This window comes from Vanellus vanellus (assembly GCF_965231255.1).
Source record: "Vanellus vanellus genome assembly, chromosome: Z".
In the NCBI taxonomy this organism is placed as follows: domain Eukaryota; kingdom Metazoa; phylum Chordata; class Aves; order Charadriiformes; family Charadriidae; genus Vanellus; species Vanellus vanellus.
This window is the reverse complement of record NC_138908.1, coordinates 68,857,027-68,883,990: the sequence shown is the minus strand read 5'-3', so window position 1 is coordinate 68,883,990 and position 26,964 is coordinate 68,857,027. Positions and strand designations below refer to the sequence as shown.

The 26,964-nt window shown below is 41.5% G+C and overlaps 1 protein-coding gene across 1 annotated transcript in view; it reads left to right on the top strand.

Moving 5' to 3' along the window:
- ADAMTS12 (ADAM metallopeptidase with thrombospondin type 1 motif 12) overlaps window positions 1-15,646 on the top strand; it is a gene marked incomplete at its 5' end in the record, with an annotated part of 172,453 nt that extends 156,807 nt beyond the window's left edge. Inside the window, 5 exons of the mRNA XM_082497230.1 lie at window positions 6,356-6,508; window positions 9,210-9,383; window positions 11,074-11,220; window positions 13,159-13,312; window positions 15,386-15,646. Of these exons, the coding sequence (XP_082353356.1) occupies window positions 6,356-6,508; window positions 9,210-9,383; window positions 11,074-11,220; window positions 13,159-13,312; window positions 15,386-15,621 (864 nt within the window). The 3' untranslated portion in view covers window positions 15,622-15,646. The remainder of the gene's footprint in view (window positions 1-6,355; window positions 6,509-9,209; window positions 9,384-11,073; window positions 11,221-13,158; window positions 13,313-15,385) is intronic.
- Window positions 15,647-26,964: the final 11,318 nt, after the last annotated feature.

The following is a 26,964-nucleotide window of genomic DNA, read 5'->3' as shown; positions in this document are numbered from 1 at the left end:
CGTCCCCAGGGTGCGTCAAGCACAGCACAGCCCGCCGGTCAAAAGAGGGGATTATCCCGCTGCATTCAGTGTTGGGGCGGCCTCACCTTGAGCACTGTGTGCAGTTCTGGGCCCCACAGTTTAAGAAAGATGTGAAGATCCTTGGACACGTCCAGAGGATGGCAACAAAGCTGGTGAAAGGGCTGGAAGGAATGTCCTGTGGAGAGCGACTTAGGACTTTGGGCTTGTCTAGTTTGAAAAAAAGGAGGCTGAGGGGCAACCTCATTGCTCTCTGCAGCTTCCTGAAGAAGGTATGTGGAGAGTGAGGTGCTGAGCATTTCTTCCTGGTACCCAGTGCCAGGGCACATGGGAATGGTTCAGAGACTGGACATTACGAAGCATTTATTTGCTGAGAGGGGGTCAGACACTGGAACAGGCTTCCTAGAGAGGTGGTCGATGCCCCAAGTCTGTCAGTGTTTCAGAGACATTTGGACAATGTCCTTAACAACATGCTTTAACTTTTGATCAGCCCTGAATTGCTCATGTAGTTGGACTAGATGATCATTGTAGGTTCCTTCCGACTGAAACATTCTATTCTGTTGTATTCTATAACTCTTCCAGGGGCGCGACATTCAGGTTTGACTATAACCAGAAATACCTCAACAGTTTTGTTTTAGAGCACAGAAAAAAAAATAAACTATTAGATGAATCCTGGAGACACCAAATTAATATGCTTGTATTTCCAAATAAGTATATAACGCAAGTTAGCTGTAGATGTTCTATTATAACCTTCACTTATGTAATTTCTCTCTAAATTTTGTGTGGTTTCTAACTTAGTATATGACCAGGGTCATGTAGGTAGGATAGCTTTATTACTGTATAAAACACATTAATACCATGGATACTTAAATGGATTTTCACTTGGCTATTAGCATAAGAGATTTTTGTGGTGCAATTCTATCTCGTCCCACCATCAGTGTTTGTATCCACCATTAAGCAAATGCCTCCAAACTCTGAGCAGCATTCAGCCTGGTAAAACCAGTTTAAGTTTACAAAGCAAAGGCAAGAATGTTAGTCCAAAGTTAAACTGGTATATCCGAGGTTCGTAATTTGTCCAGCACATGTCCATGGGGAGACATTGTAATGTGTATTTCTGCACCTTTGAAGTTTAGGTGATTGTGTATTGGAGCTGGGTTGTAGCGCTGGTAAAGTAAAAGCATTTTCGCTGGTTGGCATAGAAATTAAAATTGTCAGGCCAGTGGTTGTGGTTGTACAGTATTCTTTGGATACAGCAGCTGATAATTACAATGTTATACTATGTCTTGTTTGAATGTAGAAATGGACAGTTATTTTATCTGCCTTAAAGGCTGTGCCAAAATGAACTATAGAAATTAAAAAGGTAATGAAATTCAATCAGAACAGGTGTTAACATCCTGTAATACCCACTTTCAAAAGTCCTGTCTTTCTGTTTGACTAAATGAAAGAAGTACAGCTTACGGGGAGTCTGAAAACTCTTTTGAGGTGTAAAGCATTTGGAAGATAAGTGGTCTGAGAGTTGATGACTTGTCCCAGTTTCCCGTGATCCCTGGTCATTACTGAATGGTTATAATATTGCTACTTTCTGTGCAGAAGCAATATAGATTGCTTCATCAGAAAAGTCCTTAGAATTTTTTGTATATTGCTATTGACTTTCCTTTACCAATACCCAGCACCAGGCTTTTTGACAGTTAGGTTTCTGTGCTGTTGCCGTGCTGTGTCCTGAGACAGTAGTTACTGTGGTGTCAGGGATGGTGAGGGGACAGCCACCTAATTCTAGCAACTGTAATAAGACAATATAGTTATCAGGTGGCCTACTAATATTTTACAAACTTCTATTTAATATCCTTCCCACTGTAAAATTTTATTTTTATGTAAACAAAGTTATTTTTATGCTGATGGATGTTATATTCTCCAAGTCAAGATACCTAGGGTGAGACACTTTGGAGTCTGAACAAGTTACCTCATTTTTCTGATGCCTTCTGAGGCCTTTTTTAATCAAGCTAATCAGTACAGCCAAAGGTCCAGATCTGGAAACCTTGTGCTGATCTGCCTCTGTGTCTCTGAATTGATAGAGAAGGCTATCAAAGGTCTGTTTCTCTGTACCTGTTTGCTGTCAGGTCTGCCTGGCATGATGCGAATTGATGGAAACACAGAAATGTAGGGCTGAAAAAGGACAGAAGACTTAGTGTGTCTAATGTCAGTGGAGTTAAAGCACAGCTAGATCACCAAGATCCTGTTGGTACCCTCTCTCTGGATGCAGCCAGTGGGTAGGACCTGCTCTGTCACCACCACATCAGCAATTGTTCAAGATGTGCTCCTAATGGCTGTCTGAAGTTTCATCTTGTGCCTTCCCTTGGCCAGCTAAGAATGGCTTTAGCTCCCCATGTTCAAGTGGAACAAGTGAAGCATTTCCTCCATGCCCAAAGACCTGCATTTTGATCTGCTTGGGTGAAAGAGCTTACAAGAGAAAGACCAGGCAAAAGTTGTGCTCCCAAGCCCAGCACATGCCAAAGACAAATCTATAATACAGAGATACTGCAGTATGTCCTAGTCATTCATTACTTCCATTAGAAATATTTTACTTATACATAACCAACATCTGTACTGAAAATTAAGATTCTATTTTTTATATGCAGGCCATGGAAGATAGTTGTCCTCTTAATAACTGTTTTGGTGTATGATTTCTAAGCAAAACAATCTGGTTCTTTTCAGATTTTCCTTGTGTTTTTTAAATATCTGGTGACATTGTTGTTGTCCTCTGGACTTGCTTCAGTTTCATCATATATTTCTTCATTAGTGATGTTCATTATGGCCCCAGTTGACACCTGACAAATAAATTGGAATAATTGCTATCACTTTATATATGACGCTCTTTGTGAACGTTGGGACAAGATTTATCTTGTTTTGTAACCATTCCACTTTGATTTATTCTATTTGTGGTCCATTGTAAACTCTGGATCCCGTAATACAGCATTTCTAGATCAGCAGATGTTCTCAGTATTGTTTGGGGGGTTATTTGTATGTATATATATGTGTGTGTGTGTATATGCCTGTATGTATAAAAAGTTCTCACTAAATGTAGCATTTTGCATATGTTTTTGAATTTCAGGTTACTGTTTTCTTACAATTTTTGAACTTAGCAAGATGTTTTTGAATTCAGATTGCGTCCTGCAACATTCCTGCCAACTCTTCCAACTTGGCATCATCTGCAAATGTTATAAGTGCATGTTGGCTTTCATCGTTCAGTTAGTTAATGAAAATACTGAAGAGAGCTTGGCTCTAGACAGAGCCCTGCAGGACCATGTTTGAAATTTCTTTTCATTTTGACACTGAATCACTGAAGACCACTTTATTACAGTTTTTAAGTTAGCTGTGCACCAGTCTTGTAATTATTTCACCTAGACCATATTTCCATCCTTTGCTAAAATGCTATGTGAGATCATGCCAAAATGCATCACATCAGCTGGCTGGCTGTTTTCATTACACCAGGAACCCCTGTCAGAGAAGGATATTAGATTGACTTGAATAATTTGTTCTAGTTAGATCCATGTGGGCTATTTAATTGCTTTATGATCTTTGTTAATATTTACCATTTTGATCTTGATTGTTTAATAATTTGCTTTCGTATCTTGTCGTGAAGTAAAGTTAGGTGATGTGTTCCCTTAAGATCCGCCTTTTTCTTTTCCTAAAGATAAAAAACAGTGTTCTTCTCTAATCCGCTGGGACTTACCCAATGTATTGTAAAAAAAAAATCTCAACAGTTCAAAGATTATTCAAGAACACTTGGATGAATATTGAGATAACGTCAATACATTCAGTTTTACAGAGCTGATTAAATCAATTAGAGGATACTTAATGCATCTAACTTTACTATTATTTAATGTTTTAGTAATCTTTTTCTAGTCTCGTTCAAGCTATTGTTTCTTGTTAAAATTAACTTTACGTGAAGCCTGGCACATTTATCTTTTTTTTTTCAATTTTGAAGAAGAAAAGGTGGTGAAAAAGAGAATTTGTGGAATCTCTGTCCTTGGAGATGTTCTGAAGCCATCTGGACAAGATCTTGGGCAACTGGCTCTAGATGGCCCTGCTTGAGCAGGGAGGGGAGGACAAGATGACATCCAGAGGTCCTTTCCAAGCTCAACCATTCTGTAAACAAGTCAGCTCTTATCTTTCTCATGAAGTAAAGGTTTTGTCTTTCCCTCCCACACTTTGATTCTAACATTCACAGAACCTTGTCTTATTGTTTGTAACTTTTAATTCATTTTTAGTCTATAATTTTCTGATTTTATTTTTGCTCTTTCTATTTACCTGTCCTTAGTAAAACTCTGTGCCTGTTTTTAGATGGCAGCTCTCCAAGGCATTGGTATTTCAAGACCACCACATCTACCTAGATAAATCTATTGCTATGCTCTCTGTTTTTCTCTTTTAGTGACTGCCAATATTCTAATATTTCTTTGCTCCCCAGAACAGGTCTATACTAGTAAATAAATAGCGTCCAAGAATAGTGATAGTCACTGAGAAAGAATGGTGTGACATGTCCCATAACACTGTTTACACTTACCTCCCAAGGGGGTGTGCTAATTGGAGTAGGGCAAAACAGTATCTAGTGACACTGATGCCTCTGTCTGTAACTTTTAACTTCTTTCCTATCACTTTCCCAGGTCGTTCTGGGATGTCATTTCCCTTTCTAAGAGCTTTCTGGGTACCAAAGCATTAGTACCAGTTCTTCTCATTCTGCACCTCTGTTACTGGTTATGAAAAGTTGCCTGCACCTCCTCACTCTGTAAGAGACATCAACTGTAACAAGAAGAAGTCTTTGTTCCTGAATGGCCAAAGGGAAAAAGCAATAAGCCTGCCTCTTAACTATTCCTGATCTTCAGAATAATTGCATCCTCCAATCATCCTCCTTTGTGGAATATGAAACCACGGTCAGGAAAGCTGAAGCTTTCTCTCTTGTCTCTGTACCTGCACACAGCATTTTTTGAAAGAATCCTGCTGTGTTTCATGTCCCTCAAAAAGGAACATAAAGTTTGTAAGCGTGAACAGCCCAGCGTCATCCCTGGAGCTTGAATGCTGAGAATGGGGCTTCTGTCAAAGACTAGTCAGCCCTTCAATAAAGTCGTCTTGTCACACGGGGTTTGGGGGAGCCATCAAACAGTCAGCAACCAAGGCAAGGACAGTCCATCTTCCTGAACAGACAAGTTGTCTTGGATAGGTATGTGACTGTGCAAAACTGAAGAGCAGTACGCAGTCCCCTTTAGCAGTGTCTTTGTGGCCTCTTGGACAGATGTCCCAGGAATCTCGGAAGCTGGGGATGGCATGCTGCAGAGGCCTTGCAGATTCATGCTTTTCATAATGTGCTGTTTTTAAAAAATTCTTTCTTGTGACCATTAACCATTTTTCCATTTCTCTGATTGAATCTGGTAACAGTTCTGAATCTGGTAACAGTTCTGGTCTTTTTTTTTTCCTGCCTTAGCTTCAGCTTTCCAAGGACTTTTACTCAGCTTTCCGTGTTTAACTCTCCCAGTTTTGTTTAGGTAGTTCAAACCACACAATAGCAGTAGCTGTCTTCATTATTATTCTGGTTTAATCCAAGATTATTTATGTTGTTTGTCACACTAGCTGCAGGGTCCTTGGCATGTGTTGGATTTGACTTCACATGCATAGTTTACTGTTCCTCCCTTTTAAAGGGAGAAAAAGGTAAATGGGTGTCTTCAGCCACTTTTCACCTCTTCCTGCTTCAGAATATAATGATAGTGACTTTTTTAATGAAGAGTGTGCACTCTTGGGATCTGGACTGGCATGGTCAATATTCTCTTACCTCAGACACTAAAACCCTGCCAAATGTTGGAAACACTTAGCCACTCTCTAAATTCTTAGTTTCAAGAATCCTTTTCCTGCACACTTTTCCCAGGAGTCTCACACAATTTATTTCAGCTTTTCAGCATCGTGCACTCAATTTGCTGAATATCTCATCAGCAGTATTAGGGATGGAGAGGAAACAGTGATGAAAATTGGATGCAATGACATTTTGCTTTGGATGCCCAAAGATGACAGAAGCAAACAGTGGAACAGCTGGTACAGATATAGAATGTTTCAGTAAGCAGCCGTTTCCATGGTATAAATCAGAATTGGTATTTTCTTGACAAAGCAACAAAAAGCCCTCTTTCAGAATCTTATGTAAGATTTAGGTGAATTTGAAATCTTCCTTGGGGCATCTCAGATAACCTAGGTCATCTAAAATGGCTGTAGATATTTATTTTAGGTTCCTGGAGTGTTTCTGGAATGATAACTAATGGTGGGTTTGCCCTTGGGCTTTCTTCTCACCCTGGTGCAGTGCTCTACCACCTGTGGAATAGGGGCTTTCTGGAGACACGTGGAATGCAGCAGCGGTAACACATCTCACTGTCAGCACACAAAAAAGCCTGATCCTGCAAGAAAATGTTATCTCCGCCCATGTGCTAGCTGGAAAACAGGAAATTGGAGCAAGGTAACTTCATCCATAGCTGTGTGTGAACCGTAAAGTCGCTAACTTAAAAGAGTAGGGAGTTCTAAATACTTAATTTTAAAAATAATTATTTACCCAGTGAATGCATACATGATTTCCAGTTGACCCATTCAGCACTAATTTACTAATTTCCTGAGTAAGATATTTATGGAAACACATCTGCTGTGAATTTATGGTCATGCTCATTAACTCTTGCATCTAGAGCTAAAGCAGGTCTCACCATCCATATTCTATGGAGGTCCTAAGGCAAAGCTATGCATATTTGTATGTGGCTTCTTTTTGATCTCTGACTCCAGAGGCTTATCCTAATTTTAAAAAGCAGGTGGTAATTTGGGAGGGGGAGTTGGCATGTTCCTATTCATCCTTGTCAGTGTGTATTCATCTCTTACATGACATCGTCTGTTCCCCATTCATGTAACCTCTCAAGTTTTACATAACAAAAACGAAAGAAAAATGTACTGGGGAGAATGCCTGTTACGTCTAGGGTCTTATTTGGCCCTAGTTATGTACACAAGCCTGGTCAAGGCATAGTGGATTGTCCAAGGTAGTTGAGTGGAACCCAGGAAATTGCATTTGAGTTCTTTTTTAGTATTGTGAGATATGTGATGAACACCTGGAAGGACTTCGGTGACTTCTTGACACTTGTTACATGTTGTCTTCATGCTGTCTAAAATTGGGGATTCAAACAGTGGTCTATTTTTAAAGACTGTAATAACTACAAAAATCTATTTGAAATAATGTTGATTTAATAAAGAAAAAGATATAGATCTCAATCTTTCTCAATATGTATAATTTTTGCAGAAAAGGTCTGCAGAAAAGTCTGCAGAAAAGGTTATAGTTACAAAACCTGCATTATATTATTGAGCTCGTTGACATAGAATTGATTTGTGCATGAAACACATGCCTGTTTAGAAAGTCCAGGCAAGGCCAAGGCATTACATAACGACATTTAAGCCTTCGAAATTAATTTTAAATGATACATAGACATTCTGCTGTCCCAGTTGCAGTAGGACATTTTTCAGCTTCACTTTTTCTTCATAAATGTTATTGCTTTTGCAACAAGTGGATGATAGTTATGTCACAGAAAGTAGCTAGAAATCAGGTTTAATGATAAAATATTACACGAAACAAATGTTTTAAAGTGCCAGTGCAATTGTGAGGTCAGTTTGAGACAAAAGGCTTTTCCTGGCAGATTTCTGTTGTGTTAGCTACCCTTATTTTCCAGCTATTGAACTATACCAACCTAATTACAATTTCATATATAAAAATGACTAGTTTTCTTTGCTTTTGCAAGGGGCAATTGTTTTTCTCATTACTTGTTTAAAAAAAAATTAAGGCACAGCAAGATGGCTATATTCCCCTGCTACTGCAGTAAAGCTTTCTCTGTTCCTTTACTGTCATCTACCTCTTCCCTTCCCCTAAAAGAAAGGTGCTTCAGACTAGATCTTACAATCTGAGTTTAACACCAAATATAATTTGCACGTATTTTGGGGCTGTGTGTACTCAGTTCCTTGCACAGTTACTTCTGTCCATTGTTTTTATCCAGAGGGACAGAAACTTCTGTATACAATAGTATGGACTCCTCTTCCATCCATCCTTCAGCTCCCAGGGAAAGTGTTATATTCAGGTTCTTTGTTCAACTGAAGAATGCTTATTTATGCAAAGGAGAACAGCATCAGTTGTTATGTTGCATCATGGCGGTAAAGATGAAAGCTGATCTGAGGTTATTCAGTGGTGTAGGCAGAATTTGCTTTAGTTCTGGATGAAAGCAAAATAATGAACCATATATTTGTCCTTATCCTTGGGGTAGTAAATTTAATTCTTCCTTAGCAGCAGGAGGGGTCCTGGGCTTTGGTATGTCAGGACAGAACCTGGTGTTGCTGCATGAAGCCTTGGAGTCAGCTCTGGGGAGAGAAATAGGAGACTGGAAGAGCTCGTTTGGCTCACCAGTAGTGCTCCAAGCTGAGAAGTGAAATTGTGATTTCACAGTAAAAGTGATTTCACAGGCTGTGAGTGAAGCTCAGGGTGTCTCTCTCTCCTCTCCCATCCTCTCATGCCCAGGCTGTTCTTGGGGTATGCATCCTCCTGATGCCATGGAGCAGTGAGGAGGGTGAGAGTGGGAACTGCTACTGTGGGATGAGTCCATCATCTCCCAGTGGTATCAGCAGCAACTCAAGTCTATGGGCTAAGATAAGGAGCAGTTTTGCCAGCCTGAGCAATCTGCTGCCATGGACACCTACCCTTTCCATGGCTGAATGAGAAATCAAATCACACAACTGTGCCTCTTTCCTCCCTGCCTCCCTCCCTTCCTCCCTCAGAAACAGCTAAAGAACCAACAATTTCCCTGCATATAGGATTTGCTTTTTGTATTTATTATATTATGACTCTTTCACTATGACATTTTTTTAAATAGCTGGCAAGATTTCCTAAGTAAATATGCATCCATGTTATTAATGGATATTTCAGTAAACAAAGGGAAATATTTATATGGTGTGTTCTGATTTGCTGTGATGAAAACCCCAGTTTTTAAGCTTGTTGTTAGGGTGACCTGGAAATTTCCTGGGTGAGTCAGGATGCTCAAAGCTCAAGCCTCTCCTCCTCCTCCTCCTCTGCAGTGGGGAGAAGGGACAGCCCCTCAGTGGAGCATCATTTGGAGATGTGTCCCTTTCTGTTTTCTATACAGTGCTCTGCAAACTGCAACGGTGGTTTCAAGACCCGAGATGTTCACTGCATTGATGTCCGTGAAAAGCGACTTCTCAGGCCTTTTCATTGCCAATTGCTTGGATATAAACCACAACTGAACACTAGTTGTAACACGGAGCCTTGCTTGCAGTGGCGTGTGGAGCCCTGGAATGAGGTATTGTTCTTTAAAAGAAGCTTTGCGAAGGAGCAGTTAGCTGTGAATTAACAGTGACTGTCAGATCCCATGCTGTTAGGTAAACTTTTGCCCAAAGGAAGACATGCAGCCAGTACTACTCAGAGGCTCTACAGTCCTTGTGTATGGTTACATCAAAAAATATGACTGACATTCCTAAGAATTCCCGAAATCATTCCTAAGATTGCATGTGATACACAGGTAGAGCTGTCAATTACCATACTGTGAAACAGAGAAGCACATGTCCTGGAAGATTTGTTTTAGCTATCCTATTGGATCAGTAAATGGGATTCATTCACACTGATCCCTTTTGCTGCCATTTTAATGTTACTTTCTCGTTCTGATTAATTTAGACTTTTCCTTTACATTTTTATGCTTGAATTTTATGGGGCCAGAGGCAGAGGTCAGACATAAGATAAATCTGACTTTTGAGTCACTTTGTAATACAAATTTGTGCCAACAAACTTTCGTAGGCAGCCAGGCACATATTTATGTCAGCTGAAGCACGTGGTCTGTTTACATTTCAGTGTTTGCTCCCACTAAAAGCAGCTTTGGAGAAAGCACGACAGTGATTGCAGCACTGTGTACCTGATGCTTTTGGATTTCAAAGGAGGTGATCATACTGATTCCTTACAGCCCACTATAAGGAAGCAAGGTCACACCTGGAATAAAGAGGAGACCTGTGTGCAGTATGTGGGTTTCCTGTCAGAGCTGTCAGAAAGGGTTGAAAAATAAGAGTAGCCAAATGATTGTGCTCATTTGCCACTTAAAATATCTTACAAAACCATTTGTTCAACCCTGGCAGTTGTCTTCATGCTGTGGATACTGGATAGAATCAGACTGAAAAGGTTCATTTATCAGCTCTGGTCCTCTGTCCATAGGGATTGAATTCCTCGTAGGACAGGAACAATGTATTATTCAAAGTATATGTGGTACCTTTGGTGCCTTATTTTGTGTCAGAGTACAAAATTTATGGTGTATTTCAAGGCTGTACTGCAGACCTAGTGAATAATAGTAAAAATCAGTTGATAAGTAATAACAGACTAATAGAATGTGGACAAAAAATGTTTAAAAAATAACCTGGGTCACTGTCTTTGTATGACGCTTTTATTGCCAAATAGCTAATTTATTGTATGCATTGGTTGAATTTTAATGTCACCAACTGCCTCATAAAAATGAGATGCTGCATCTCATGAACGTGTAGTGTCTTCAGTAAATATGACAGATGGATCCTGTAGACGTGTGACTTCCAATCTCATTCCTATTGGGGGAAGTTACTGTTGCTAGTGATGCTGCATGAGCAGTTCTGTATTGCCTATTTATGTTGCCACTTCTATATTGCTTGTCCTATATTCCTTGCATTAATACATGTCAGGAGCAGCTTCATACCAAGTATTTTGGACCAATAATGGCATCTTCCCTGTCTCTTTCCAAGCATACAATGAAATAAATGTCTCAATGCAGAGATTTTCTTCATACCTGGACTGTAAGACTTGGTCTGTAGGCTACCCTGTACATCTTTCTCAATCACATGGGTCAGTGACATGCTTCTTGTTACCTGTGGCTCCACATTTCTAAATGAAGAACACTTCCTACTGTCTTTGTGGTCAGTTTCTGTGTTCTCATCCATTCCCACTTCTCTCCTGATGGGTTTGTGCACCTCTTTTGTTAGTGTTCGAGAACATGTGGTGGTGGCCAGCAAAAGCGACGTATCTACTGCCCAGGAGGTGGCTACTGTGACTGGACAAAAAGACCTAATGCCATTGCATCATGTAACAGGCAGCCGTGTACACAGTGGATTAACCAGGCATGGGGCCCGGTAGGATTTAGTTATTTTTTGGTTTATTTGTTGTCATGAGTTGGCCATATTTGGTCATATTATCCACTTGTCTGTGAACCTCAGTGCCTATGGCAAGTGTAGTTTCTTATGCACAGCTGGATCTACGAAGGAAGATCTTTTGGAGGTATTACTAAGCATTTCAGAGCCAGCCCATCTCATTTCCTTCAGGTGATAAACATCTGTTGCTGCATAGATGCTGTTGGATGGAGAGCTGGTTCTATTTTTTCCTTTTCTGATAAAAAAGGAGTTACCATTGACATTCGTCCATTACACATTTGAAATTTTCCACTGCAAGAGGCTACTGGGTAGTAAATTCAACTATGCTCAGTTAGATATAGAATAAGGTAAAATTTCAGGAGGATGACAGGACAGAGCGTCTTTAGAGAGGGAGAGAAAAGCTTGAATTGGTAATAGAAGTCCCTGATACATGCCTAGCTGAATCCTTCCAAGTACAACCAGGCTGTTTGATCTGTCTATGCTCCCAGAGCCTCTCCAGTCATTGTAATGTTTTATTGTTGGAGACTGTTTGGCAGGGAGGGTGACCTTTAAAGCAACTTTGTGGAATATTGGACTTGCCCACGCAAACAGAAATTCTGAATTTTGACTTCTAGTTTGGTTTCTGGAAATGTAATTGACAAATATGGGGTGTATCTTTGGGCAACCTCCCAGTATTTGCAATACATGTTTAGTTATAAAGAAACTGGTATATCTAATAAAACTTTTCCTTCAGTTGCCTTAATAAACCTATTCATACATTACAAACAGTCCTCACAGCAGAAGAGAACATTGAAAGAACACCAAAAGCCAGGGGCCACAAATAAGAAAATAATGGCGAGTCACTTAACCCAGAAAATTTAATTAGTTGTTTGTGACATAAAGCCATTAGATGGGATATGAGTATAATGTAATGTAGAGTTAGTGTAACTCTAACACTTAAATATGGAAGTGAAAATGTTGGGACATGCATAAAATAAGCAACTGAATACCAAAGTGTATAGCAGCTATTTTACTGATTTATTAATCACATTTATTTTACTTTATAAAAAACGTATTTTAAACATTAATCCAAACTTGCTGCAAGAGTACCTAAGATCTTATAATCTACATCACAACAGTAATATTGTGTCTTTTGCACAGAGGTGTACATTAGAGAGAGGATAATTTGCAGAAAAATTAAAGAGATACCAGTCCTGTCTTCATCTCTTGCCCTTCATTAGCCAGCATTCTCTATCTGTTAAAGTATTTGTCTTGCTGGCCACTATTCATCTGAAGAGAAAAAGAATTTAAAATTAACTGGAGTTTTCAGTTGCTCTGGGATGTTGGAAGAATTAAATACGTTTACAGAATAGTACAGGAAAATGTTTTGAAAATGTTCTTTTATGGCCATCTGTGTGCAGCCAGAACAAGCAGCTGGTAGTTGTTTTGTGGTCATAAAGAAAGGGTAACCACAGTGTAAATGTCACCAAAGAAAAAACATCTCACTGAGCTTTTTTTAAATCTTCAGCTCGGTCATTTCTAGACCTAAAATTGCAATTGTTTATTCATGTCTAGTTTAGATAATGAGAAAACACAGGAAGCAAAAAATGTCAGTGTGCAGTACTACTACTCTCTTACTTTGTAGGACTGGCATTTCAGGTCATCCTCATCCTCCTTTGTAGAAAACAGTCATCTGACTCTGGTTACACATTCCAAGATGCTGTATTTGTACAATTCACCCCTCTGATGTATCCTGCCAAATCTGGCCACAATGCACCATGGAGCTGTCTGGATGAAGAATACCGTACACAAAGTATTTTCATGCCATTGGTTCTGAATTGTATGGCATTTTTAGCTTCCCATCACAGCTCAAATATTGGCATATTACACAATTTCCATGTGAAAGATTTTCATATATATGTTAAAATTACTCTCTTTCAGTGCACCGTTTCTTGCGGAAGGGGCACTCAGCAAAGAGCTGTGAAGTGCATTAATACAGAAACTAATGAAACTGAAGATGACAGTATGTGTGTGGATAAACTCAAGCCCACGGAGTATCAGAAATGCAATCTGCAAGAGTGCAGGAAAAATACAGGTAGGATAAGGTTTCCAAAAAGCTTTTCACTTGTCCTGAGATTCTGCAAAAACTGGGAGCTGACCCAATTTATCAGCTTGTTGTGAATACTACAGGCTCAGTAGTTATAGGTCAGCCTAACCTGCTACTGCTCAGCTGCAGTTGGCAAAATCACGTCATGTTCTCCAGCCCTACTGGCCTCATGTTGCCATGATGGGGAATGCAGTTCTCAGAGCACGCATCCCTAATTTACGATGCCGCAACTACATAAATAGGTCTGCTTGTATTGACCTGTTTTAGGTAACTCAGAGGCTGCTCTGAGAGCTGTGGAAGGATATGCTCTGAGTCCAAGCGGATGCCATTTCTTAAGACAGATACCCCTATGGGAACCGCAAATTCTGAACTGGGGGGGCAAGCAAACAAAGTGAGACAGACACCGTAAGAAGAATCTGACTGGCAGTGAACAGATACAGTCTTGACACTATGAATTCAGTGTCCCGCAGGGTGAGACTGTCTCCAAAATGAGGAGGTGCAGGGAAGTCCTCTTATGACTCATGGTGTCCTGTACTTCTCTTCTTCAAGGGCCCAGGAGCCCAGTTGTGTATATAGTTAATAACCCAGAAGAGAAGTGGCAGGGGAGGGAGGAAACTTACAGAAGGCTGTCTTTATCTGTAGTCTGTGTACTGCAGTATCCAGCAGCTACCTTCAGGTAAGAGCAGCAACAGCTCAGAGCCCTTCTGGAAGAGCCTTCAAAGGCCTTTTGGAGGAAGATTCTTCCCTATTAGCAAGTCAGCAGTAAGGGTCCAATCTGGCAATGAGACAAGAGGTTGACTTCTGAGGGCAGTGCAGATCTAGCATACGCTTGAGAGTGATGCATCACTCCTGCTGTTCAGAGATTTTCAGCACATATATTGCCCTATGGTTGAATTGGTCTGTTTATCTCAGAAAGACAGACTCAGATAAATGCTATCTATACAGATTAGTATTGGTTACTTCTGTAAGAAATGACTTACTGGGTAGATCAGTGGTCCATGCAACCCAGTGTTGTGTCTCCAACAATGCATTAGAAGATGCTACTTAGGGAGGATACAGGAGTTTAGTCCTTTCCTGTGATTCATTTCCATGGTATTCCTCCAGCATTCCCCACTGACGTACTAAGACTATTAAAGGAACAACTTTCAGTGCCTTTTAATTTAAATTTATGTAACTTTTTCCACTAATATGTTGCATCACTTTTCAACCCTGCGATGCTGTCTGCTTCCACCTCTCCTGTGGCAGCAAGTTCCAGAGGTACACAGCCTTCTGTGAAAAGAAGTGCTTTCATCTGTTTTAAACTACCTTTGTATGAGTTTCGTTGAGTTTCCTTAATTCTAGCATTGAGGGATTTGCTGGACGTCAGCCTTGCCTTCAGCTGATCCACCACCTTCCTGCTTTTGTAAATCTTGACTCTCCCCCTAGCCACCTCTTCTCACAGCTGAGGACCCACGATTTGTAATATCTAACTAAATCTGACACATCTCAGTTCATTAAATCTACCACAGACCTATCAGCACCATGTACCATACAGTACCCATCCCTGGCTTATTCTGGTGCTGCAGAAATTGAAGCGTAGTCAAGCTGAATGCGTAGTTGCATGTGCCTTGTATATGCTCTTCTGCCTGCCCTGCATGGCTCTGCAGCACGCTGCCAGCCCATTGCGCTTGTCTTAAATGCACTGTCACAAGAATGTGAAAGTACCAGACCCGCAAATCATTGTTGCTAGACTTTGTCTGACAGTTCTTCAAAGCAGAAACATTGACGTGCAGAACATAGATCAGCTATGTTTGCTGCAAAAGTAAAGCCTCACTGAACAGTAATAAGAAAGTGCTGTAGTTTCCAAGACAGAAGGTTGTGTGAAGTTTAATAGGACCTGTTCACTTCAAAGTCCTAAAATATCAGGGGGATCGAGCTGACCCATAACACAAAGAGAGAGAAAGCCATCATAAAAAAGGGACTTAATAGGCATGACTGTCTGGTGTAAAGCATTAAAATTCTAGAAATACAGATGATTTGTCAGCAAACTACAGCTAATTCTTCTCATCTTCTCCACTATAGGGCTACCCTGCAGCAAAGACCAGCTGTCGGTTCACTTCTGCCAGAGGCTGAAAGGCATTGGCAAGTGCTTGCTGCCGTCAATACAGACTCAGTGCTGCTTCACGTGTAGTCAGCCCCGAATTCGTAACAAAGCAAGATATTGGGATCAGCGAGGCCTAAAACAACAAAATTACACTAAAGCTAGAAGAAAATCACCTCAAACCCAAGAAAATAACAACCAAGCTGCTCAGCACTAGCTGTTTTTAATCTAGTTGCTTTGAATAGGGCTTCTGTTTACAGGTTTTATGTTTCATCTTTTTTTTCTGAACCATCCAACATAAATGCAAATCTGTGCTCAAAATTGGGAAAACACATCCCTTAGGGTTACCTTAGGGTTATCAGTCCTAATTTACCACTTCAAATTTTCCTCTGTAATAGTCCAAAATTGGTAACATAATTTGCAATGTACCAGCAGCTAGTGCTTCTTAGGCATGCATAGAGGCTAGAAACAAGCTTGCAAGATTTTTTTTATTTTTTAAATTAATGTTTTACTTGTTCTTTCTTCCATCTCTTTTCTGAAACCCATTTGAAATAGCAGCACCACTTACTCAAGAGTGCTGAGTGAAGGTGGCCAACAGAGCAGCAGACACAGACCTGTGCTGTGGGCCAGGTCCCTCTATGCTCACTCACTTTTCTGGTATTAGGAATCAAGGTGAAGTGGCAGTGTTTCTCTAAATCGTTTGCTCGCTTCATAAATTTAAAAGCAGAGTTTTATGATAACTGATTATGATATGCAGGCCGAATTGAAGCATTGGGTTTTTCACAAGAAAAAATGTTCATTTAGTACTTTACTGAACCTCTAAAGGATACCTCAGCAATAGCCTGTCCTGGACAGTTTTCTTCTGGTACAAATGTCTTGGTGTAATCTGAAAACCTCACCAAATATGGGATGTTAAGTTCCCAAATACGTTTGAAGCAACATTTCTTGGTACTGTGAAAGCAAAGCTGTTTGCATCTATCACCTTAATAGATCAATTGTAACTCACACTGATATTCATGATAGAGCTCTCATTTAATCCAGTCTCTCCTAGCAGAGTGTAAGCCCGCATCCACAAGAACACTCTATCACCTCACTCACAGCAAACTTTCCCCCCCTGTGCAAATCCTTGATCATAGTGAGGGTGAGGGCATCTGGGACAGGAGCCTGAGACCCAGAGTATCTGCGTAGCTCTGGCCCTCAGGTGTTAGGAGACCACTAGCCAAATAGCATATTTGCTTTGCTATTGAAGAAAATGGCAGAACAAACTTTAGGGAGACCAGACTGGACCCTTTGAAGCAAAGCTGGGCATTTTCAAAAGAGCTGGACAGAGTCTGACATTTAGATTCCTTTGAAATTCAGTAGCATTTGGAAACCTTGGTTCTTCATGCTCTTTTGAAAATCTCAGATTTACTCCCTAGCTACCTGGCAATTTGAGATTGTAATACAGGAAAATGTCACATTTTATGCAGCGCAGAGTGAGACACATAGCCATGAATCCAAGTGTCACTATGGTTACAGAGCTATGACTAGCAATAGCCCTATTTCTAGACAGACCTTTATGAAAGTTAATAGAAATATTGGGCCTGGCTATAATGTATTAACCTAATGATGGCCACAAGTCTAATTGTCCTTTTTCATAGGTTTGTGACCTTTGGCTAAAGGCTCACTTCCTCACTTGAAGTCTCTGGGAGTTCAGGATATGCAGCATGGTGAGGTTAGATTTATTAACCTCTGCGATGGCAACATAACCCCAGTTATAGGTGCTGTTAAAAAAACTTAAAACCCACTGTTAAAAATATGGTGCTAGTGTAACAGACATGGGGGATGGCTTACAATGGTGCATGTGCATGCATGTGTGTACACAGCATACATGCACATACTCTTAAAATAATACATGTCTATGGTGTTGCTGGCCAATGCCAGACGTAACGCTTTTTAAGTTTCACAGTGTGCTTATGTCCTTCTGAGGTCCTGAATGGCTACTGACCCTTTGAGCAATAGAAATCTGGGCAGCTCTTATTCCACTGGAGGCAGAAATATTGAATCATGTGAAGGGGTGGAGGTGTCCTACGTGATTAATAACGCATTTAGGCAGGGCTTGGCCTCAGGCTCCATTGTGTAGAGCAGAGCCTGTATTGCTACGTCCAAGGCAGTTCTCTGATGGCCAAACAACCTAGACTGGTGGACAGTGCAGATGCTTCTGGTGTTCCCAGAAGAATCTTCTAGGATTTGAGCAAGACAAAGTTAGATTCACTTCAGACTTAGACTCTTCTGTCCTCAGAGCAATGTTGTATCCACAGAGGTCAGCAGAAGTGGGCTATCACATATGAGAAAGGAGCTGACCGAGTGCATATAGTGCAGGTGGGAGGAAAAGTGACTGGGAGGGTTGTCCCTTCCAGTGCTCCTTATGGCTAGTGTGGAATAAAACCATTTCTGGCTTCATTGTTTTCTTCAGGGAGCTGTAATTTCATTTGAAATAGATAAAAGTGAATTTATATTATGAAGTGAAAGTATATTATGGACATTAATCAAAATAATCTTTCTACCCAGGGAAGCAGTCATCACTGGTGCTCAGCTTAAAACTTTAGGGAAAAATCTGTGACAACAACATGAACTGTTTTAATAGAGCAGTGCCACTGCTGTATTTTACATAGGTTCTTACATCGCACTCATCAGCCTCATATCTCCTCTATGCTAATAATATGTGCAGTCATCTTTCCAATCCATTTAGCAAGATTACTTTCTTATGACATAACTATTTTTACATAAAGGTGGATTTATGATCATAACCCAGATGGTCACTATTCTCAAAACTGAATAGAGTGTTAAGTGCAGAGGCTTAATATCATTCATTATATTATCATATTAGCCTGAGACACGTCAGCTTCAACAGGTTGCTCAGGAAAAAATGTTTATTTCGCACATTCACTGCTTGTTCTAACATTTCAAAGTTTAAAAAGCAAACTATGATGACATATTTGTTTCAAGCTTCAATAAATGACATTGCTTGTGTCTGTTGTCTCTGGTATTTTATGTTTCCAGTGCAAGAAGATTCATAAGAAGGAATTCGAAGGGAAAAAGCTTAGAAACTATCTTTTCTATTCCAGGGGAATCACCATCATCGAGGTATTTTGATGTTTGATATTCCAACATAAAAGAGATCATTAAAAAGGGGAGGGAAAAAGTAGCGGATGCTCAGTAAAAATATACATTAATAGGCTTAGTTGCTTCCTATGAAATAGATGACATCTTACCACTTCTAGTTCAAGCAGATATGCCTTAGCTCCTTGGCAGCAGATGTGTGCATGTCTGTTGTGTCTATTGTGGGATGTATTTGTTTTCCTGAAGATTTGTATACAATATGATCGTGCCCACTCCCTCAACCCCCCACCCCTTGGGATCTTTTCAATACTCAAGCTTTCTGAGTAGTGCTGATGCCCAGAAACTTAATCACACTAAGCCTGTTGCTTCACATGCCAGCCTACGAGCACAGGCATCGCAGTTAGGCATAGATGCTTGGGCAGAGAGCCCCATCGGTTTGCACTGAGTTACCACACTCCACCTATGCATCTATATGTGGGTTTGGCCTCATAACACCCTATATGTAAGTTCCAGGAAGTTGCTCCTCTTTACTTCACAAAGTAAGTGTGGATCTCCAGCCCACACGGCAGCATCCTGCACAGGTGCTCTAAGCGAGAGGAATGGGTTGAGCTGAGAAATGAGTTGAAGCTCCCCCCGCTTTGCAGAAGCTCATTAGGCACTCACTGGATGACTTGCTGCGCACCACGCAGCCTGACGAGCAGTTTCTGCTGCCTGCTGCACTGTGCGGCATAACTCACTGCACTTCTTTGGCCTGGCCAACCACGCAGCACCTGCCGAAGGAACTGCCTTTAGGCTGCCTGGCATCAGCTCAAAATGAAATCAGCATGCAGGGAAAACATTGTGTTTGTGGCTCTAGTGATTCTCTCCATGATTTTTGTAGAAATAGGGTCCCTAGAGTGTGGGTGGATTTGAGCTATCAGTTGTCCATTTTCCCCCATGACTTCTGTAGAAAAGTGTTTGTCAGTCAGTGGCAGTTTTATGCAAATATATGGGAAGTGCTTGTTATTACCCGTGCTTAAGCAGAACTAAGTGTATGTAATGTAGTTGTAGCCATCCAGGGATACTACAGGGAGAAGTTGTCTGCTACATTTCATAAGTAATCACTGACTGATTGTCTGCTACTTGCTATATATGCAGTCTCCCTCTGTCTATTCTACAAGTTGTTTTAGGGCACTTCAAGATCCAGAACACTGCTCAGGAAGACCCTAAACGTCACACATGGTGACAGCAAACTCTACATCATGTGTGCCTCAAACTGTTAGGTACCGTCTTACAATTCACTGACAGGGGGATGTTGGGCATCTTCCTTCTCTAAGCCTTTCTAAGGCTGCTGGCTGCAAGGGTGAGTGTGGTTTGTGGCAATCCTGCTGTGAACCAGCTCTGGGTAAGCCAAAAGCTAGATAAGCGTCCTCACCATCGACCTGGAATAACCTGTTTCTTCGCTTGGGTTTCATATAAGGTCTGATCTTGTGCTCTGCATTCTTGGTGGGCCAAGCAGTGAGGTGTGTATAGGTGTGTCTTACTAGTACCTAAATGTGAAAACAGCTACTTTGTGGTATAAAAGCACGACCAGAACTAGACCTTTTCAGCAGGAGATTTCTAGGTGTGCAGGCTTCTCGCCAGCAGGAGCACACTTGTATGATGATGGGATGAGGCGAGAGGGAAGTAGGGATTTGAGGAGTGGCATTCCAGATGGAGGCACTTCCGGCAGCAGCACTGATTAGTTTTGTGGATAGAGAAACACAGTACATTGGAGAGTTAAGAGGGAGAAATTTCAGCCCTGTTGAAGTGAATGTCTTAGATGTCCTTGTTTTGAGTGGGTTATTTTCAGTGTGCCCAGGTCGCCAAGAAGGCCAACAGCATCCTGGCTTGTATCCAGAATAGCGTGGCCAGCAGGACAAAGAAATTGATTGTTCCCTTGTAGTCGGCACTGGTGAGGCTGCATCTCAAGTATTGTGTTCAGTTTTGGGCCCCTCAAACTACAAGAAAGGTACTGAGGTGCTGGAGCGTGTCCAGAGGAGGGGAAAAAAAGCTGGTGAGGGGTCTAGAGAACAAGTCTTACGAGGAGCGGCTGAGGGAACTGGGGTTGTTTATCCTGGAGAATAGGAGGCTGAGGGGAGACCTTACCACTCCCTACAACTACCTGAAAGGAGGTTGGAGCAAGGTGGGGGTCGGTCTCTTCTCCCATGTAACAAGTGACAGGACAAGATGAAATGGCCTCAAGTTGCACCAGGGGAGGTTTAGATTGGATATTAGGAAAAAATTCTTCACTGAAAGTTTTCTCAGGCATTGGAACAGGCTGCCCAGGGAAGCGGTGGAATTGCTGTCCCTGTAGGTATTTAAAAGATGGGTAAACATGGTGCCTAGGGACATGGTTTAGTGGTGGTTTTGGCAATGTTAGGTTGATGGTTGGACTTGATGATCTTAGCGTTGATGGTTGGACTTGATGATCTTAGCGGTCCTTCCAACCTAGATGATTTTATGATTCTGTGATTGTGTTCCCCTGGAGAACAGGACTTGGTGCTAGACACCTCTCTCTTTATTGGGCTAACTGATCTGACTATGTTTCCAGGGACTCTTCAACACCCACTCAGGCTCAGCTTCAGTCTGTTTGACCTTCCGAATGGGAAATGTGTCTTTCATTCCTTGTTGGACTCACGCTATCCAAAAGAGCGGTGAGATGGGGGACACAAAATCATTATCTGCCGAGCTCAACAAATCCTTTGAGCAGCCCATGTGTCTGGGTTCACTGACTACTGTTGTTACAAGCATGTCAGGAGGCAAGAAGTGTCCTTCTAATACAAAGGAAGCTTTGCCCAGGGAGCTTTTATCCTGCTGCTGTGACTGCCATGGCCATGACCCTTAGTGAGTCTGAAACTGCAAAAAGGTAATCAAGACTGGAGTTGAAATTCTCCATCCACTACAGCCAGTCACCCTTGCCCTAGGTGCAGACTGAGTTTGCTTGTGTAAATGTGAATTTTTTATTAAGCAGCAATGGGGACAAACTATGCTAGAAAGTTTAGTTGCTGAGAAGGGAAGTATTTGAGTGTTTGAAACCTTTTGGACGTTATGTCAGGTTCTGTGAGAAATCATGAATGATGTCAAAACTGATAATTTTGATGTTTCTGAAATGAAATGTTTCTGTTGGGGAATGTAGGTGGGTGCTGTTGACGGGACAGAAACTGTACAGGGTGATTCATCCATCAGCTGCCACTTGCCTGGTCTTCTCATTTGGATCAGGTACCTATCTGCAACTTGGTGTGAATGCCGTAAATGCACGTTTGTGCAGAATGCCACAGTGGTCCCTTTCCAGTCTTTCCTCTTGACAGAGTTTTCCACTACATAGTGACAATTATGTCAGCACAGACAGTATAATGTGATATTTAGGGCTGTCAGCTGAGAGCTAGGAGCAGTGCCCCTCTCCAGCACACAAGGAAACATCTCAGTTTCATCTTTACCCTAGATGGTCTTTTTTTTTTTTTAAATAAATAATCAGTCAGCTGAGGAAGAAACTATTAGTCAGAAAAGCTATTTTCTGGTGGCCAGACACATTGTGTTGGTTTTATACATGAAATCTGCTGAGCACAAAGCTGGAAGTTGCTGTTTGCACCGAGTGTGTTTTACTAGCCAACAGCAAAGGCAAGTTGATGCTGAATTAGCCCAGTAAGCAATTACCAAAAGTCCCCAAACAGATTTATAAGGTATGTGTGACTGACTCCCATTGTTTCTGCACACACAGGGCTGTCATGTGCTTGAGCCTGAAGATCTTTTATAGAGGAAACAATAAAATAAGTCTCTGAGGAAAGAACATTGTGTATTCCCTGCAGTAGTCCATCCCACCTTCTCCCTCTCGGATGGGAGCTGCTTGCCGAGATGAAAATATGCCGTATATGGAGTGCAAAATCTACTGTAAATTAGAGCTACACACAGGTTTCTTTCTCCTCATTCATCATCTTTATTTATTGGTTTCCTTTACATTTGGTAAATGACTAAATATTTAGCCCTAGATTAGTGAATTAAGTTTGCTAGTAAGAGGACTTTTGCATCCTTAACAGTACTTGTTCTGATCAAAGGAAAAGTATGTTCTTAATTTGAGCTATGTGGAGGTTGTGTGAAATCAAGACATCTTGTTTGCTCATGAGTTGGGCTGCTAGGATGACTGAAACTCCTGATTAACCTCATGTTTCATTACTACACGTTTTTTTCAAGCTTTTTTGCCTCTTGCTAGGTGCCATTTTTGTACCTTCTGCTTCCAACCTCAGGACTGTGCTCTTTTCTTTCAGTGCCAGGAATAGGTGCAGCCTCCATTAGAAATCTGTTCCACAGAGAGGTGCTTGCAAACTTCGGTCAAATCACCTCTCTGTCTTCCCTTAAATGAAATAAGTACACTGAGTTTATTCAGTTATTCTAAGGCGTATGTCATGGACTTTGTTATTTTTTTTTTGTTCTGTTTTTGAACCCTCAAAAATTCAACTTTGAAGTGCAGACACATAAACTTGCTAGAGTATTACAAATCTGGTCTTGTCATTGCACGCAGCATTGGTATTTATTATTTTTTCAAGGTCAAATTTTACTTATTACAGCCCTAGCATTAGGTAATAAACATAAACTCCGTTGGTAGTTTGCCATTACTATGCCGCTATTTTCCAATATCATGAACTTCAGCGTACAGCCCCCCTCTTATACATGACCTCACATCTTTGCTTTTAGTTTTTCTTCCTTTATGAAAGCAGATCTTTAAATTCCACTGACTTTAGCAAGTGACCCAGTTCACCCTATCTAACCAATCTCCCTCATTTACTGTCTTGCCAATTTTTGTGTAATCTACAAATATTCTCAGCACTGATTTTCTGTTTTCTTCCAGATAACCAATAAAGATATTTAATGCAGGAATATCTCTCTGCAGGAATATCTCTCTACAGGAATTAAAGTGTGTGGTTGATGTTTCCCTTGTATATTATTTTTATGATGAATTCTGAATGTGCTTGTGTTTAACATAGTGGTAGTTTATACAATCAAAATACTACATGGGGCAAAATGATGTTTTTCACAGATATCTTTTGTCCAATCCAACGAAGCTCGTTGTCTGTTGGAGGGAAGCTGTATTAGAGTTGTGGCTTTTACTAGGCTGGTTCTTGTCAAACCGACCTAGTAAAAGCCACAACCCTAAACTTTGTCTTACTGAAGTTTCAGCCTCAAAGGACACGCAGAACATGCTCAACAACAGCTTTGAAATGTCTTTGATCTCAGCTTTTTGTTAGCATAATCATTGAGACATCTTTGGGTCATCTGGCTGGTTGCCATCTTAAGCATTCAAACTGAGAAGAAAGCAAAATAAGAGACTTGTAGAGGAGATCCATTGCATGACATCCTTCTCTGTTGCCTTTTGACACTGCTAATGATGCATTTGAATCATAGGAATTTTGAAAACAAGCAGCTGCTGTTCCAACCGGCTGCAGACCAGCAGACGGGAACAGCGAGGCTTGGGGGATTTGTTACCGCAGAGAGAAAACTTAATCCATCTCCTCCTCACACTACGGTCTGCGGTGCTGACTGTAGAGCTTCAACTTACAGGTGTTCCTAGGGCATCCCCTGAAGCTGTCTGCCAGGAACATGCCGGCACAGTATTTACAGCTGGATGAAGCCTGGCTGTGAAAGCAACTGATATTCATAGAGTGAGGATGGTACTCACGTGTCCCCGGGCATTACACACCTTGTTTCTGTAGACTGTGCGCTGAGACACAGCGGCACAAAACGTGTTGCTTCTGATGTGTGGCGGCAGCAACAGGGACCACCAGGGAGTTGTGAGTGCTTGCAGCTTTTCTGGATCCAGGCAAGAGTACTGTCTCCTTGCGGAACCCAGGCTGAGCATCCTTTTAGCACATCTGAGGGGGTCGTGACATGGGAGATCCTGGTTTTGCAAGTCTTCCTGAGCCAATACTTCTATGTGCCTGAAGATTTGATCAGCGGGGGAGCCTGCATTGGCAGATGCTGTGCTCCAGGCTCGTGTCGGAAAAGGTGCGCCCCAACCCCAGGCTGCCATCTTGGTGTGCACAGGTATTACCAGAGCTTTCCCAGGTACCATTAGTTGGCCACGGCCCCTACAGAGTAAAACCAAGTTGAGGAAGGAAGGCCGGCAAGGGAGCTTGCTGTCCTCACCACTGCCTTAATTGAGCACATAATCCTAAAGACCTCTACAGCTGAAGCCAGGAACAGAGCTGCTTTTGACCTGAGGAGACGAGGCTAGCGCAGTGACAGTTTAGAAGGGGAAGTACGCGGTTTTATAAGCAGATCCAGCTACTGGTAGTTTGGAGGGGAGCGAAGGCAGCACCTTGGAGTGCCAGCAATTTACGGGAGGAGGCAGGTGACGGTGACCTTGACCTCCAGTGACAGGAGGGAGGATTACGGGAGGAGGCAGGTGACAGTGACCTCCAGGTGCTCGCCAGGCCTGCTTGCCTGGGTAGTGCTGAGCTGCGATCCCTTCAGATGGATCCCAAAAGCACAGCCGTAGGCTTGGGGTCAGGCAAAACATCCACGGACGACTCCAAAGCAGTGGTAGTTATTGATGACTGGTAAAATGAAGTCAAAATGTGTGCAATTTTCATAAGAGAAAGAACTTCATTGTCTCAATGAAGGGCTTGCCACTTTCCCCTTGTGCCACCACTGTATAAGCTTGCAAACAAGGAATAGTTTGCCTCTGAATTGACCATTTTGGGAAAGCTTATCTTTTGACGATCTGAGCTCGCTCTCTGTTTAGCCATCTTATGGCTGAAAATGTCACCTTCTATATGAAATAATATCAGATATATTTTTTCAAATGTCAAGGGTTTTTAGCTTATAAAATAACAGCTGGACTCTGAATCTCCAGGCAGTTCAGAACTGGAGCTTGTCAGGAGGTTTTTAATGGATAAAAAGATACTTCACTGAAGATATTTTGTTAACTGTGGGAAGCTCTGAATTAATTTTTTAAAATGACATATTTTAGAATAATTGACATCTTATTAGAGAAAATGATTTTTTTTTTTCCTATGGAAAAAAAAAAGAATATTTCCATAGCTAACATCTTCCTTTCAAAGTAAAGTCTTGGCAAAGTTGTAGTTGTTAGTGGAAAGCTGACAAGTAATCAAAACCTTGACCTGTGTCTATTTGTTTGACCCTGTGTGCCGTCTTAGCAACTACTGAGAAATAACACTTCTGAAACGATGGTGTTAACTCCAATGTCCTGTCTAATTTCCTTTCTGTGCCTACATTTCCCCCCCATAAAGATTGGAGGAATACTGCATGGTAACTGATGAGCTGTGCTATCATTTATGATTGTTCACTGCTAACTAGCCTTTATGGGCTATACGTTATTTGGCACTGGGTGTTATTTATTAACATATGTAACTTCAAATCATGATTCATATCAAGTTGATATCTCTGTGATCTGAAGAGTCCTAAAATGATGCATTGAACACAATTTCTACGTCAAATGCCAAGTCATGCAACTTTGAAGAGGCAGCTGAATAAAACTGAACAGCAATTCAGAAGATTTTCATCAGCAGAAGCTTGCCCCTTCCTCATTTTTAAATGAGAAACAAAAGCATAATTGCTTTACAATGTGTTTTTTCTTGAAATTCAATTCATGTTCACAAAAAAAAGCTTTGCAAAGCTTTGGATAATTTTCAGTGAAGCTTCAGGTGTTCAGCTGCGTGTCACTTGGATGAAATTTGCATGACTGTAAGTTCCCAGTTTGAAAACTGTTCTGACACCAGTGCAGGGTCTTTTTGTGACAATTGTCTATGTGTGCATCCTTTTACAATATCCTTTTTGGTCTCCGGCTTGACTCTTCTAGCCAACTGCTACTGATCTGTTTCCATTGCATCTGGAGCAATGTGTGTGGTTTCTCCTTTATAGGCTTCCTTCATCATCTTTGTGTCACTTCACGGGACTCCTTTCAGTGTGTCCATGTCTCTTCTACTGGGCAGCCCAGAACTGGACCCAGCACTCCAAACGTGTCTCACCAGGCTGAGCAGAGGGGAAGGATCACCTCCCTTGATCTGGTAGCAATGCTGTGCCTAATGGAGCCCAGGATGCTGTTGGGTGCCTTTGCTGCAAGGGCACATTGCTAGCTCATGTTCACCTTGTCCGCCAGGATCCCCAGATGGCTTTCCAGTCAATAGTCCCCCGACCTGTACTGGTGCTGCAGGTTATCTGCCCCCAGGTGCAGGACTTTGCATTTCCCTTTGTTGAACTGCCTGGGGTTCCTAGCAGCCCATTTCTCCAGCCCATCAAGGTCCCTCCGAATGGTGGCACAACCTTCCCATGTGTCTGCCGCTCCTCACAGTGCAAACTGGCTGAGGTTGCACTCTGTCCCCTCATCCAGATCATTATTGAAGATGTCGAACAGAGCTGGCCCCAGTATCAGCCTTGGGGTGCACCACTAGTCATTGCCCTCCAGCTGGACTTTGTGCTGCTA